The sequence below is a fragment of the Rhinoraja longicauda genome, chromosome 25 (genome assembly GCF_053455715.1).
Source record: "Rhinoraja longicauda isolate Sanriku21f chromosome 25, sRhiLon1.1, whole genome shotgun sequence".
Taxonomy (NCBI): Eukaryota; Metazoa; Chordata; class Chondrichthyes; order Rajiformes; family Arhynchobatidae; genus Rhinoraja; species Rhinoraja longicauda.
Genome location: NC_135977.1, coordinates 10,994,285 through 11,008,393, shown reverse-complemented (window position 1 = coordinate 11,008,393; position 14,109 = coordinate 10,994,285). Strand labels below are relative to the sequence as shown.

Below are 14,109 nucleotides of genomic sequence, written 5' to 3'. Positions count from 1 at the left end.
TGCCCTTATCAATTTCCCTGGTAACCTCTTCAAAAAATTCAAGAAGATTAGTCAAACATGACCTTCCAGGCACAAATCCATGTTGACTGTTTCTAATCAGGCCTTGATTATCCAAATAATTATATATATTGTCCCTAAGTATCTTTTCCATTAATTTTCCCACCACTTTTCTCACTGATATCATTTTTGAAAGCTTTAATTAATTTAGCATCCTTAGCCTTCAGTGGAATAAAATAACATTTATTTAAACATTCTTTGTCAAAAGTTTCATCCTGATTTCATTCCTGGTGGACCTAACCAATTTCAAGATTATCTCCATTCATCACTGGAGTTCATCTATATATATCCTGCTAAATCAACATAACATTTAAAAGATTTTAGTCAGATCACCCGCCATCTTTTATACTCAAGGTATACCAGCTAAGTTTCTGTAACCTCTCTCGCAAACCCTGGCATCATTCGCGTGAAACAACGCAGCCAGGTCTGAGGAAGGTACATCGCGCCTAAAGCTGAATGCTGTACCACCAATTAAGTCTGATGAAAATCTTGTGTAACTGAAGCATAACTTATTTCCTTTTGTATTCCATTTCCTTTGTCATTTTACGGACTTGCACCAACAGATTTTGATGTCACTAACCATAATATAACAATATAATAATATAACAAACACAGTGGGTGGCAAACTCGCTTCACAGCACCAAAGACCGGGATTCAATCCTAATCTTAGTTGTTGCTTGGGTGAAGTTTGCATGTTTTCCATATAAGGGAGGAAGGGTGGTGTTAATATGGATGTGGGAAGAATAAAAATATAGGATTAATATAAACATTTTTGTGAATGAACAGTGTGCCAAAAGGCTTATTTTTGTGCTGTATTTCTTAATGACTCCAAACAAATCTCAAACTCACTGTTTACGGTTGAACCTTTTAAAGACTTTGTAAACTTTTAGCAGATGTTCTGTAATAATGATTTTGGAACTAAGGCGATTTAGCAACATTAGAGGAGTCTCCAGCTGCATAAGGCTGATGAATATGTCCCAGGATGCCAATTAATATGGTCTCAGAGGAAATGCAAAATATTGTAATCTACCGAGCATTTACTTATGATATTGCATCAGAAATGACTGCTTTCTAATGATTATTGTCTTATTTTATGAGTCGTAGTTAGTTTAACATAAGTGCTTGGTGGTACTTTGATTTGCCTTGTCTTTCTTCAAAATAAGCATGGATGAGAAGCATGAAAGCAAATAACCTTCTCTGAAATTCACCATAAATTTAATTTCATGAACATGCTTAGTTATTGTTGAAATGTTACCAAAATATTTTCAGGAACCAGTGTGCCTAAACAAGTTATTTCAGCCGTGTGACTTTTAATAACTTTTCACGCTATGACTGTTTTAATAATCAATAGTGCACTTCCTTCTAGTTCAAACATGGCTTTGTGGTTGCTATCTATCTTTCAGTTGACTCCAAAGTTGAAGTGATAGTCCCTGACAAGGATAAGGAGAAGGAGAGCTTTTCACCCAATGGCAAAGTCAGCCCCGTGCCCACATGCAATGCCAACGGGAGCACGAAGCACATGGAGGAGCGGCCCGTCACTGTTGACCTCTATCAAAACCCAAAGGACATGGTGGAGGTGGCAGTGTGCCATGTGAATGAGCTGCAGAATGGGCAGTAAGTTTCAATGCATGAGCAGACACTGATATAGCAATAGATGAAATAGCTTGTGATTGCACCAGGAAACTGAAAAAAGAAAACCAATCAAAAGAGTTAGATTGCAGTTGGAGTTCTTCCTTTCAAACTGTTGTTATTGAGGCACTTATACAGGAGAAGGGCATTGCTACTGTTCAGTCTTGGTTATTGATTTCAATTGGAGGCCTGCCTAGACTTCTTCATAGAGCAGAAAGTAGCAGTGAGATATCCATTATTACTGACATGATGGAGAAGATGATTAGATTGCCCCATGTTTGAGGATCTGGGGTGGTGACCTCATACAGAATTTTGGGGATCAGTCTATTGACAGCAAAATTATCACTGGGATAAAGAGTGTTTTTGGTATTTATGTAAAATCTAGAAAAGTAAATCCACATAAATGTGTGGTTTACCTATGTTAGTAGAATAGGTATAACGTAAATGAGGGAAATGGATGAAAAACTGATAATGGTAATTCCCCCTCCTTACCCAAACCCAGTTAATGAAGTAAAATTGCATTGTGTGAGAGAGGTTGGAATTATTAAATTGGCAATCAGCAAAATGACATGCTGGGAGTGACACCAGCAGGAATATTAGAGCACTGCACCTCTTTCAATTTTCCAAAGTTGAATAACCACCTTAACAGCTATGGATACAACAAACAAGTTTACCCAGTATAGAAATGAGTTAAGTAGCACTGGATGGCCTATGGTTTTAAGCTGAGTTGGTTGATTTCTTCTGCACAAAAGTCAGAGAGTTATGAATCTGTGGAACATTTAGAGAGTTGTGAATCTGTGTGAATCTGTGCATTCAAGAGAGAGCTAGATAGAGCTCTTAAGGATAGCGGAGTCAGGGGGTATGGGGAGAAGGCAGGAACGGGGTACTGATTGAGAATGATCAGCCATGATCACATTGAATGGCGGTGCTGGCTCGAAGGGCCGAATGGCCTCCTCCCGCACCTATTGTCTATTGCCTATTGTCTATTGTAAGTGGGAAGACTAAAAGAAGGGTTGGACTGGAGATGGGGATGTAGTTAGTGATGGAGTGGTGCACAGTTGAGAGGATATAAGATGCCAGAATTGCAAGAGTACAGAGATTTTAGAGGGCTAATAGAAAGTAATAGAATTAATAAGGTGAATTATGTGCTTTTGACCCACAGGATGCGAGAGGTGGACGTATCCTACGGCAAAGCCCTGTTGATCAAAGAGAATGGAGAATATTGTGCAATAGGACATAAGTGTCCCCATTACGGAGCTCCCCTGGTAAAAGGTCAGTAGTTTGTCTCAAGGGCAATCTTTGGTGTTGCAACATAGATTTTGAGAACACTCGTCCACCAAATTGTTGAACAGCGAAGATTCAAGCACCAAAGAATAATAGTCAAAATCTGAGCATGTGAGAAGTCCATGTGGAATTTTTCAGCCAAAAAATATGAGCGTTATGGTCTCTGGTCCTGGACTCCTGATACTATTGAGTGTCAATGCCATTCACTCCATCCATACTTCACACTGTCTCAGGAAAGCAGCCAACATAATCAAAGACGACTCACACCCTGGTCATTCTCTTTCCTCTCCTCTCCTGTTGGGAAGAAGATGCAAAAGCCTGAAAGCATGTACCATCAGCTTCATAAGTTAATAAATTATAGGAGCCAATCGGCCCATCGAGTCTACACCGCCATTCAATCATGGCTGATCTATCTTACCCTCTCAACCCCATTCTCCTGCCTTCTCATAACTTTGACACCCTTACTAATCAAGAATCTGTCAATCTCCACCTTAAAAATACCTATTGACTTGACCTGCACAGCTGTCTGTGGCAGTGAATTCCACAGATTCTGACTAAAGAAATGTTTCCTCATCTCCTTTCTAGACTCCCACTAGTGGAAACATCCTCTCCGTACTCACTCTTTCTAAGCCGAAAGAGGCAGATTCAAACTGCACAGCATTGGGAGAATGGCAATGTTTATTATTTCTCCAATTGTACTCTACACGCAGGCAATCCGACATTGGAACAACATGCAGCTGTACTGTGGCAGAACGCAAAGTGCTAGAGTCCTTCAGTGGGTCAGGCAGCATCTCTGAAGGACATGGATGGACGAGTTTCAAAGTGAAAAAGGGTCCCAACTCGAAGTTTGACGAAGGGTCTTGAACCAAAGCATTGCCTATCTATATCCTCCAGAGACTCTGCCTGATCCCTTGAGTTACTCCAGCACTTTGTGTTCTATGCAACATTCAAGCATCTGCAGTTCCTTGTGTCTACGCCGTAATGTGTCAAATGGAAATCATTCATTCACCCTCTTCCCACAATGTACCCAACATCCTTTGTATATATTGTTTTATACTTTCTTCTCTCCTTCATTCTCGCCAGATTTGCTGCCTGTCCCGCTGAGTTACTCCAGCATTTTGTGTCTATCTTCGGTTCAAACCAGCATCTGCAGTTCCTTTCTACACATCTTGTTACTGTTCCCTGTTATCAATTATAAAGAGAATAAAGCCACTATTTTATGACTGATTAAGCTTGCTATAATTTCAATTCTCAGGTGTTTTAAACAATGGGAGAGTTCGGTGCCCATGGCACGGGGCGTGTTTTAATGTTGCAACTGGTGACATTGAAGATTTTCCTGGATTAGACAGTTTACCAAAATTTCAGGTAAAGCTTCATTATTTTCGTGTGCTGCAACAAAACCACCTCATCTAATCCACTACACCACTCTCTGGAATGTCAGCTGTGAAACAATTGTTGGCGGTCTCTCCTCTAAATTGAGTATTTTAATCCCATCCCAGACACTTGGGGACAATATCCAGGGGATTGCAGTATTAGTGGGGTGTCATCTTTCCAAAGACACTTTGAAGTGAAGTCCCTAATCCCTTGTTTTGGGGTACAAATGGTAGGGCCTTGGCAGAGATTTTTTGCAGATTAGGTGAGTCAAAAAATTGAGGGCATATATTTAACCTGAGAGGGGAAAGATTTAAAGGGGACACAAGGACCAAGTTTTTTTTTCCAGACAGATTGCATTGGGTATATAGAACAACCTCCAGAGGAGGTGGTAGAGGCAGGTACAACAACAAAGTAAAAAAAACATTTGGACACATATATGCATCGGAAAGATTTGGAGGGATATGGGCCAAACGCAGGCAAATAGGATTAGTTTAGGTTAGCATCATGGTTGCATGGGCAAATTTAGCTGAAGTGCCTGTTTCAGTTCCATATATATATAATTATAAATCTCTGGAATCACTTGACACTATTTCAAAGAAGAGCCAGGAGTTCTCTCTGGAGGCCAAGCTGATATATGTCAGAAAATGACACAAGTACTGCTGTAAAAAGCTCTCCCCAATTTGATTCAGCATTCCCCACCTCCATTTATCTGCTCAACTAAATTTAAATCAGGCTCCCAAATACGCAGTAGTAGTTTGATTGAAAATGGATTGCATACACCTTGTGCGCCTCATGAGTGCCTCGTGCATGGCATCCCATTGCTGCAATTAGTTTGTGCAGCTGAACTGCTCTCACTGTCCTGACACCTTTGGGGTTTTTGCCGTTTCATGAGACAAAGTAATCATCAGCATTCAGCAACAGATGAAAAACATTCAATTGATAAAATATTAAAAGATTATAAAATCACAAATTAATTAAAAGGATTAATTTTAATAAAAATAAAATGACAAAGCACTTGCTTTTGTTTACCTGTTAGTTGACGATTGGTGACCCATTTAAATGAATGGAGCTGTGCCTTCCATGTCTAGCATAATGCCAAGGGTTCAAATATATCAGGTCCCTCAATCAATATGCTGTTGAACCTCCACCTAGTGCTGAACCTCCTCCCATCATCTCATTCTCTCAGCATATACTTTCTCCTTCATGTATTAAACTGCCTTCTCCGTAAACAAATTGGACAGGCTATGTTGTCACAGTGCCTTTGAGACATCGGTACCTGGACCCCTCAGCATTAATCTAAAGATCTCAGTTATGGATACACTCTTAACGATGATGTTTGCCTTCACAGGTCAGAATAGAGAAAGAGAAAGTCGTGGTGCGAGCAAGTAAACAGGTAACACCAATCTCCTTCTGAAATTTGCAGTTTATTCTCTATGTTTTTGGAGTTTAATCCAATCCCAAGTTACGCAGTTACCAGATAGGTTGCAGTTGTCTTGGTATTTTAGTTTTTCACATATATAGGGAACAGAGAGAGCATTGCCCAGACCGCTGATACCTATCTGCTTTCTGTGACATTGTCTACTTTCTGGACCATTGCACCACTGATCTGCTGCTCTGCAGTGTGCAGTTATGACGGTGAGCAAGTAGAACAAAACCCTTGACGACACAATCCTATCTTGCTGCTCTCACTAATAACATTTCTATCTTTTTGCACTCAGGCTCTGCAGTCCCAGAAGCGGGTGAAATGGATGGTCAGGTGTGCGACTCTGAGTGACGGCAGCTTCAACAACACCGATGTGCTTATCATTGGGTCAGGTAGGTGTATAGTTCTCATGGAAGGAAAATTGCCATGCGAGACCAAACCACAGACTGGGCAAAATAAATGGCTGTGATTTTACCAAACAAGAAGATATATGAAACATTTCAGCAGTAAATTGATGAGAAGGAAATTGTATTTGAGTAATCTATTGAAGTTCTTAAAGAGTTTGATTTGTAGAATAAATAATGAAGATGTGGTGGATTTAGACTTTCGGAAGGCCTTCAATATGATCACACACAGGAAGTTGGTCAACAAAGTCGGAGCACATGGAATTATGGGTATCTGTTGACGGAAAGTCATATTTCCAATTTGCTAATGTTTTGGGATTTTGAATAATGGGGAGGATGTAAAGAGGTTTCATGTGTATATAAACAAGCAAGCTTATGGCAAATGGAATATACTGTGGTAAAATGTGAGGCCATCCACTCTCATGCACAAAACAGGAAGCAGATTTCTTTTTAAAAACGTACGGATTAGTAAATGGTTATGATCAAAGTGACCTGGGTCTCCCTATGCACAAATCACTGAAATGTAAGCCAAAAAGCTGCAGACACTGAAATCTTCAATAAATGCAGGAAATGCTGTAAACACACAGCGGGTCAGACAGACAGTGGAAAGAGAAACTCCATCTGAACTGAGAATGAGAGAAAACAAATTAATTAACCATTATAGAGAAGATGGGGAGGAACGAAGAACAAAAGGAGTATTCGAAATAGAGCGATACCAAAGGTGTTAATGTGGCCGTTGGAATCAGTTGATGCTTCTATTTGTGAGTTTCATGTTTCTAATGGCAGAGCTGTGGGACAGATCCAGTAGACCAGACTATACTGAAGATAGACACAATGTGCTAGAGTAACTCAGCGGGTCAGGCAGCATCTCTGGGAAAAAAGGATCCTTTTTGGATAGGACAGGTTTGAAGGGATACGGACCAAATGCTGGCAGGCGAGACTAGTGTAGCTGGGACATGTTGGTCGATGTGGGCAAGTTGGGCTGAAGGGCTTGTTTCCACACTGTATCATTCTATGACTCTATGACTCACTGAGTTACTCCAGCACTTTGCGTCTATCTTCGGTATCAACCAGCATCTGTAGTTCCTTTCTATGCAGGCAAGATTATGCCAATAGACAGATGTGCAGGGGCATCAAACGGTCAGGAGTATTAATGGAATGCTAAGCATTTATCGTAATAAAATTTGGAGCAGGAGTGAAGTAGTAGCCTTATTGCAGTTATAGAGGGCCTGGGTAAATCTTCATCTGGAGAATTGTATGCAGATTTGGTCTTCTTACCTAAGAAAGGAGTGCAGAAAAGATTAATTGGACAGGCACTGACGATGATGGGCTCATTTTATGAAGAGAGGTTGGGTAAACTAATGTGTTCTCTGTAGCATGCAGAAGAACAAAAGGAGATATGTTTGAAACACAACATTTTCAGCTTCTTCAGGCAGATTTTTCAAAACCTACCTTTTTGGACAAGTGTTAAATAAAAATTTAGTTTAAGAGCAGATGCAGTAATTTGCTTTTATCTCTCATTAGTTTAATACCAATTTATTTCCATTTTTGAATTGCTTGGGACATTTTATCATCTTAAAGGTGCTATATACACTAAAAAGAAATTGTGTTGTTTTGATTATAATTCATTCACTGCAGGCCCAGCTGGATTGGTCTGTGCAGAAACTCTGAGACAGGAAGGCTTCACTGAGCGGATTGTAATGTGTACTATGGAGATGCATCTCCCCTATGACAGGCCGAAACTAAGTAAGGTTTGTATCTGTATCTAAAAACAACCCACAACCCTTACCCAATATGATCCATTTGATCAGTAACAGTTATAACAACTTTTATCGAGGAATACTGGACTCTGATCTATGTTGGGAACCCCAGTGTTCCTAAATAATTTTTTGTTAGTCATCTTGAAGGATATATTAGTGTGGAAGACATGCAATGCACATTCAAGAGGATAATATTGGGATTAAAAGTTTTAAATCATGTTGAATCATAAATTTTCCCTGTATTACCACGAGTGGCCGAATTAACATAGTAGCAAAAGTAGCATTTGCTACAGGCCCCGCACTTTTGAGGGCCCCGTGCTAAATGCTTGAAATCGGCATCCCACTGAGGGGCGCTGTGTTGCGCGCGCCGCTCCCCAACCACCGCGGGTTGAATGTGTTGGTCCGCGCAGCCCCACCAATGGGCAGCCCAACCGCCAACCCCGAGACACAGACCCTCACCCCCCCACACACACGCAGAGGGACAGAAACCGGCAGCCAGACAGAGACAGGTAGCAGCACAGAGGTGAGAGACTGGGGTAGACTGTGGGGTGGGGGGAGCACCTTAGGGTTGCCAACTGTTCCGTATTAGCCGGGACATCCTGTATTTTGGGCAAAATTTGTTTGTCCCCTACGGGACCACCCTTGTCCCGTAATAGACCCGCAGGCCGCTGTAGGCCCCGACACTCTAGGCCGAAAAGTGTAGGCTAATGGAACTTGTTAACATTAACGGAGTTCGGGGAGCAGGGCCGAGTGTGTTCGGGCATCGGGTAAGGTTGTCAACTGTCCCGTATTAGCCGGGCCATCCCGTATTTTGGGCAAAATTTGTTTGTCCTGTACGGGACCTTCCTTGTCCCGTATTAGGCTCATGGGCTGCTGTAGGCCTCGATACTGTGGGCCCGGACAGTGTAGGCTAATGGAGCTCGTTAACGTTAACGGAGCTCAGGGAGCGGGGCCGAGTGTGTTCGGGGAGCGGGGTCGAGGGTGTTGCTTTATCTCCAGGCTATGGTGTAAAACGAACAGCCGATATCAAATTTGTCACTATTCCCAATTTTTCTTTTCATTATAATAAAAGAAAAATGAGGAGTGGATTTGATATCACCAATTGTACACTATTGCCCACAAGTAAAGTATCTTCCATTGTCTTTCAAATAGGTATTACTTACTGGTGTGGGAGGATGAAAACGCAAACTAAGTACCCATAGTGACTCTTAGTTGTTGAGGCAGAGGACAAGTCCTATATACCTTATGCTGGGTGAAATCAGCCAATCGCCCAGGCTCAAGAAGGGAGTCAAGTGCTCATAGTAGGAACCGTCTGCATAGTTGAAGCCAATTGATACTCCAAGAACATATTTGAAAATATATTATGCTGAAGACCAGGAGATAGGAGTTGGTACTGCAGCTAACAGGTTGTTTGCCAACCCTTGTCCACAATTTTAGCTATCAGGCCTTGCCTAGTGCTTGGCTTTAGCAAAATGAAACATCAGTCTGGATGTGTAATGGTACCTGATCTTACCTTCTTTTATTTCCATCACTGCTAGCAGTCAAAACCTCCTCTAGGTTCCTGGTCTGACCTGCACTGCTACTAAATTTATATTGAGACGTGGAGAAGGATTGTAGCTGGAGGCACAAGACATGGCAAATGCTGGAATCTTGAGCAAAAAATAAACAGCTGGAGGAACTCATTGGGTCAGCAACATCTGTGGAGGGAAATGAGAAGGGCCCCAAACTGAAATGTTGTCTGTCCATTTCCCCCCATGGATACGGCTTGACTCGCTGAGTTCCTCCAGAAGTTTGGTTTTGCTAGAGAATTGTTTCTATTATTCCGTTTGGGGTGGCACGGTGGCACAGTGGCACAGCAATAGAGTTGCTGCCTTGCAGCCCAGAGACCTGGGTTAGATCCTGACTATGGGTGCTGGCTGTATGGAGTTTGTACGTTCTCCCTGTGTCCGCGTGGGTTTTCTCTGGGTGCTCCGGTTTCCTCCCACACTCCAAAGACGTACAAGTTTGTAGATTCATCGGCTTTGGTAAGTTGTAAAAAAAATTGTCCCTCGTGTGTCTAGGTTAGCGTACAGGGTGATTGCTGGTCGGCATGGACTCAGTGGGCCGATGTGCCTGTTTCCACACTGTATCTTATGTCTATCTCTAAAATATTTCTATCCCACGTGCCTGGTGCCTTTGCTTGTCAAGGTGGTTGAGGTTACCTATTTGGGGTGAGGGGGGTGTTCTATTGCAATAAATATGAATGCAACATGTGACGGGGTTTACCCTGTGATTTTATGTACATCTAATTTTAATAACGTGTGCAATAATTCTGCGGTTATGGAGTAGCACACCACGTATGATTGAAATGTGATCACAGTTCCTAGCCTGTCCTTGCGTTTACAGTCCCTTGAAAGCCAAGCCGAGCAAATCTCTCTGCGATCGAAAGAATTCTTATCACAGTATGACATCGAAATGCAAACAGGAAGGGAGGTAAGAGTCTAACAATCCTCTGCTAAATATAATTTCTATCCTTTTTGCATCTTTCAGTCACATCTTCATTCTTTTTGGAGCATTTCCATATGTTCCATTCTCATTGCAACTCTCAGTGTGATTTTGCGTTGCCTGTTATACTTACCATGGTCATTTTCCATCCTCATAATAACCCCCATTATATTATGCCAGTCATAGAAATCTTTCCTGTTGCAAGGAATTTCTTTACAAACATCATCTTTACAAATTCCATCATATCCTCCACAATTGAACTCCCAGCAATATTCTGCCTGCATTAGACCTTGAAATCAAATCCTTCACCCCGATTATAAATCCCAGTTAAATCTTGGTATCGTGATTATAACTCCAGTAATACTCTCCATTTCACACGCATTCATTCCCATTCTCATAATATCTCAAGCAATGCACCAGTATTTTCATAATCCCCAAAATCACCCCCACGCATTCAGATATCCTAGTTTTGATTTTCATCATTAGCAATATTCACCTTTGTTATAACTATGACGCAGTAAAATGCTTGCATCCTGAAATTAACCTATAATAATCCAACCTCAAAATAACCAAACAGGAAGTGTTTTCGGAATGCTCCCATCCATTTTAAGCCAACCAATAAAATGCCGAATTAAATTATAAATCCCAATAGTCCCTGGTAAATATATCCTCTGTAGTATGCCAGCCATACAACCCCTAATACATTATTTAGCCACTTAGATATAACACTTTCATGTTACTGTACCCATTGTGAAACTGGCTTCTTTAAATGTATTCACTTACTCTCCTTGTCTTTCGTTACACCTTTCCTGGTAATGTCGAATTAACACTGGAGTGCAGTCCCACAGACTATGCCACCCCACAGACTCTGCCACTCTCTTCCATTCTACCCATACAAACCTCAAGCGTGAATGTTTTCAGGCTGTATGACAGCAGCAATCTCATGACCAGTCCAGGCCCTGTCCTGACACCTTTGCACAGGTGGAAACGCTGTGATCTGTGGAATTGTAATTCAACTAGTGCTCTGCACTGACTGTGAGAAATAATGGGGTCCTTCATTACTATAAATGTGGGTATAATTCTGACAGTGATTGTGTGCATCAGAATGACCTTTAATGCTCCTTTATTGCAGGTGATCTCAGTGGATGTAAAGAATAAGGTGGCCCACTTTAAGGATGGTCTCAAGATGGAGTACAACAAATTACTGATTGCAACAGGGAGCAGGTGACCAGCAGTTGGGTTTGCGTCATTTCGGTTTCTTGTGAAACCAGGGATTATTGGGGGTGATGGTGGGGTAGTTAATGGGGAGATTAATGATAGAAGTCTGGCACAACGCCTTCCTGGACTCTAGCGTTAGGGTAATTCTGTCCATAATACTTGCTCACTCTGACAGGAGGGCTTTAGGCCTTTCAGAACTGTTCCCTTGGCCCAATGCCACACTCTGTTAAGCTCTTTCACTGAACTATTCAATCAAACTCGTAGCTGCCTGTTTAACAGAATGTTGAAGATTCTGCGGCATTATAAAAAGAACAACAAATTATTTGCCCTCATGCAACACCACTAAATATAGAGCCTCTAATATAAAGCATCCATTGACTGCCAAGGGGAAAACTATGTTGCTATTACCATCTATATGGGCTTGTTGATGTGCTTCAGGGATTAGCCGACGGAAATCCTTTGCACATCCTTCAACATCGTGTCCATGTGTATGACTATTGTGCGAGCTCCCTCAGACATCATATGCAGTGTATTAAAAAGTTTTGAAAATCAAAAAAACTCCAGATGCTAGAAATCTGAGATCAAAGCAGAGAATACTGGACATCCTTTACAGATAAGACAGCATCTGTGGAAAGAAAGACAGCTAATATTTCAGGTTCAAGATCTGATGACGTCTTCAACCTGAAAGGTAAACTCTGTTTCTCTTTCCACAGATGCTGCCTGGCCTGTTGAGTATTTCCAGCATTTCCTCAGATAGTTTTTCTTGAATTCTCTCAATCCAGCAGCACCAGATCTAAAATGCTCTGAAAGTTTCACCTTTTGGCCAATGTCTTCACCTATCAACATATGTGCCAACTGCCCAATATGGCCCCTGATTTCATGAACTGAATGTGTAACTCATGAAAATCTCTCAAGGCATTGGATTAAAAAGCCTCCTTAAAGTCCTTAAAGTGCTTACAATGTCCTCATAAGAAGCTATGTCCAGGGGAATTTTTTTCATAAATGTATTTAGGATTTTGAATTTCTCTGGCTTTAATCAGAGCAGTAAGAACACTTGGTAGACACAAAATGCTGGAGTAACCCAGCAAGACAATAGGTGCAGGAGTAGGCCATTCGGCCCTTCGAGCCAGCACTGACATTCAAAGTGATCATGGCTGATCATTCATAATCAGTACGCCGTTCCTGCCCTCTCCCCATATCCCCCGACTCCGCTATCATTAAGAGCTCTATCTAATCTCTCTTGAAAGCATCCAGAGATTTGGCCTCCACTGCCTTCTGAGGCAGAGAATTCCACAGATTTACAACTCTGAGTGAAAAAGCTTTTCCTCATTTCCGTTCTAAATGGCCTACCCCTTATTCTTAAACTGTGGCCCCTGGTTCTGGACTCCCCCAACATTGGGAACATGTTTCCTGCCTCTAGCGTGTCCAATCCTTTAATAATCTTATATGTTTCAATAAGATCCGCTCTCATCCTTCTAAATTCCAGTGTATATAAGCTTAGTCGCTCCAGTCTTTCAACATATGACAGAATGGGTGATGTTTTGGGTCAAGACCCTTTTCCAGATTTAATCCAGCATCTGCAGTTCTTTCCTACACATAGTAAGAACATTTTCCTCTTTCATGTATGGCCACACTGCAAAGTTCTTTGTCCTCCTCTCCTCAATAATATCATTTGTTTTCTTGCGCCATTCTATGTATGGATCAAATGTCCGACTGCTCATACCTTCCCAACTCGTATATCCATCCTGTACCATTGTAATGATGGTATATTACAATACTCAACCCAGAGAATCCCATTCCCTCTTATTTCACACTTGACTTGCTTGCAACAAGCAGAGCAGCAACATCCCAGACTCATCGCCTATGTAATAGTTATAGATTATTTTCTACTGCCACTCAGTAAGGCAAGTAACAAAGATCAAACGTCCTTCGTTGAAGGCAATCAACACTCAACAGCAACCACTAATACAATAAATGGTATTACAGTCATCCCACATAATACAGATAGTTCTTTAAGGTATGTACACACTCAATTTATAGTGAATTTGAAATGTTTTAAACTTTTGCAGCAAGTGATGAATATTGTATACAATCTGGCACTTGTCCCACAGAGAAATTGTGCACATCACCAATGAGTGTACAAAAGGAGTGTACAATTCATCCATTGTGCTTAATTTAGTCTATTCTTCAAACTGGCCAGAGGAGAAGGGAGGAGATGGAAATGTTACCAACCTTCTTTCAAAGGACTTCATCATCAAGATTTCACTCCTTGCATTTCAGGCCTAGACCACTTCAGTGCCAAGGTGCGGACTTGGAGAACGTGTTTCTGCTGAGGACGCCGGAGGATGCAAACTGCATTGCCAAGCAGGCCAACGACAGGAATGCTGTGATCGTGGGATCTTCTTTTCTAGGTAAAGCTCGCTGAACTTTGGTAATGTTCAACCTAGCCCGTGACTTAACTTGTGTGTTTCATCTA

The 14,109-nt window shown here is 41.5% G+C and overlaps 1 protein-coding gene across 6 annotated transcripts in view; it reads left to right on the top strand.

Moving 5' to 3' along the window:
• Nucleotides 1-14,109, top strand: part of aifm3 (AIF family member 3) — a 68,197-nt gene that overhangs the window by 32,862 nt on the left and 21,226 nt on the right. For all 6 annotated transcript variants that reach the window (XM_078421158.1, XM_078421153.1, XM_078421154.1 and 3 more), the window contains 9 exons: nucleotides 1,461-1,671; nucleotides 2,849-2,958; nucleotides 4,226-4,335; nucleotides 5,693-5,737; nucleotides 6,063-6,159; nucleotides 7,810-7,922; nucleotides 10,317-10,403; nucleotides 11,548-11,639; nucleotides 13,914-14,044. In XM_078421158.1, coding sequence (XP_078277284.1) covers nucleotides 1,461-1,671; nucleotides 2,849-2,958; nucleotides 4,226-4,335; nucleotides 5,693-5,737; nucleotides 6,063-6,159; nucleotides 7,810-7,922; nucleotides 10,317-10,403; nucleotides 11,548-11,639; nucleotides 13,914-14,044 — 996 coding nt within the window. The remainder of the gene's footprint in view (nucleotides 1-1,460; nucleotides 1,672-2,848; nucleotides 2,959-4,225; nucleotides 4,336-5,692; nucleotides 5,738-6,062; nucleotides 6,160-7,809; nucleotides 7,923-10,316; nucleotides 10,404-11,547; nucleotides 11,640-13,913; nucleotides 14,045-14,109) is intronic.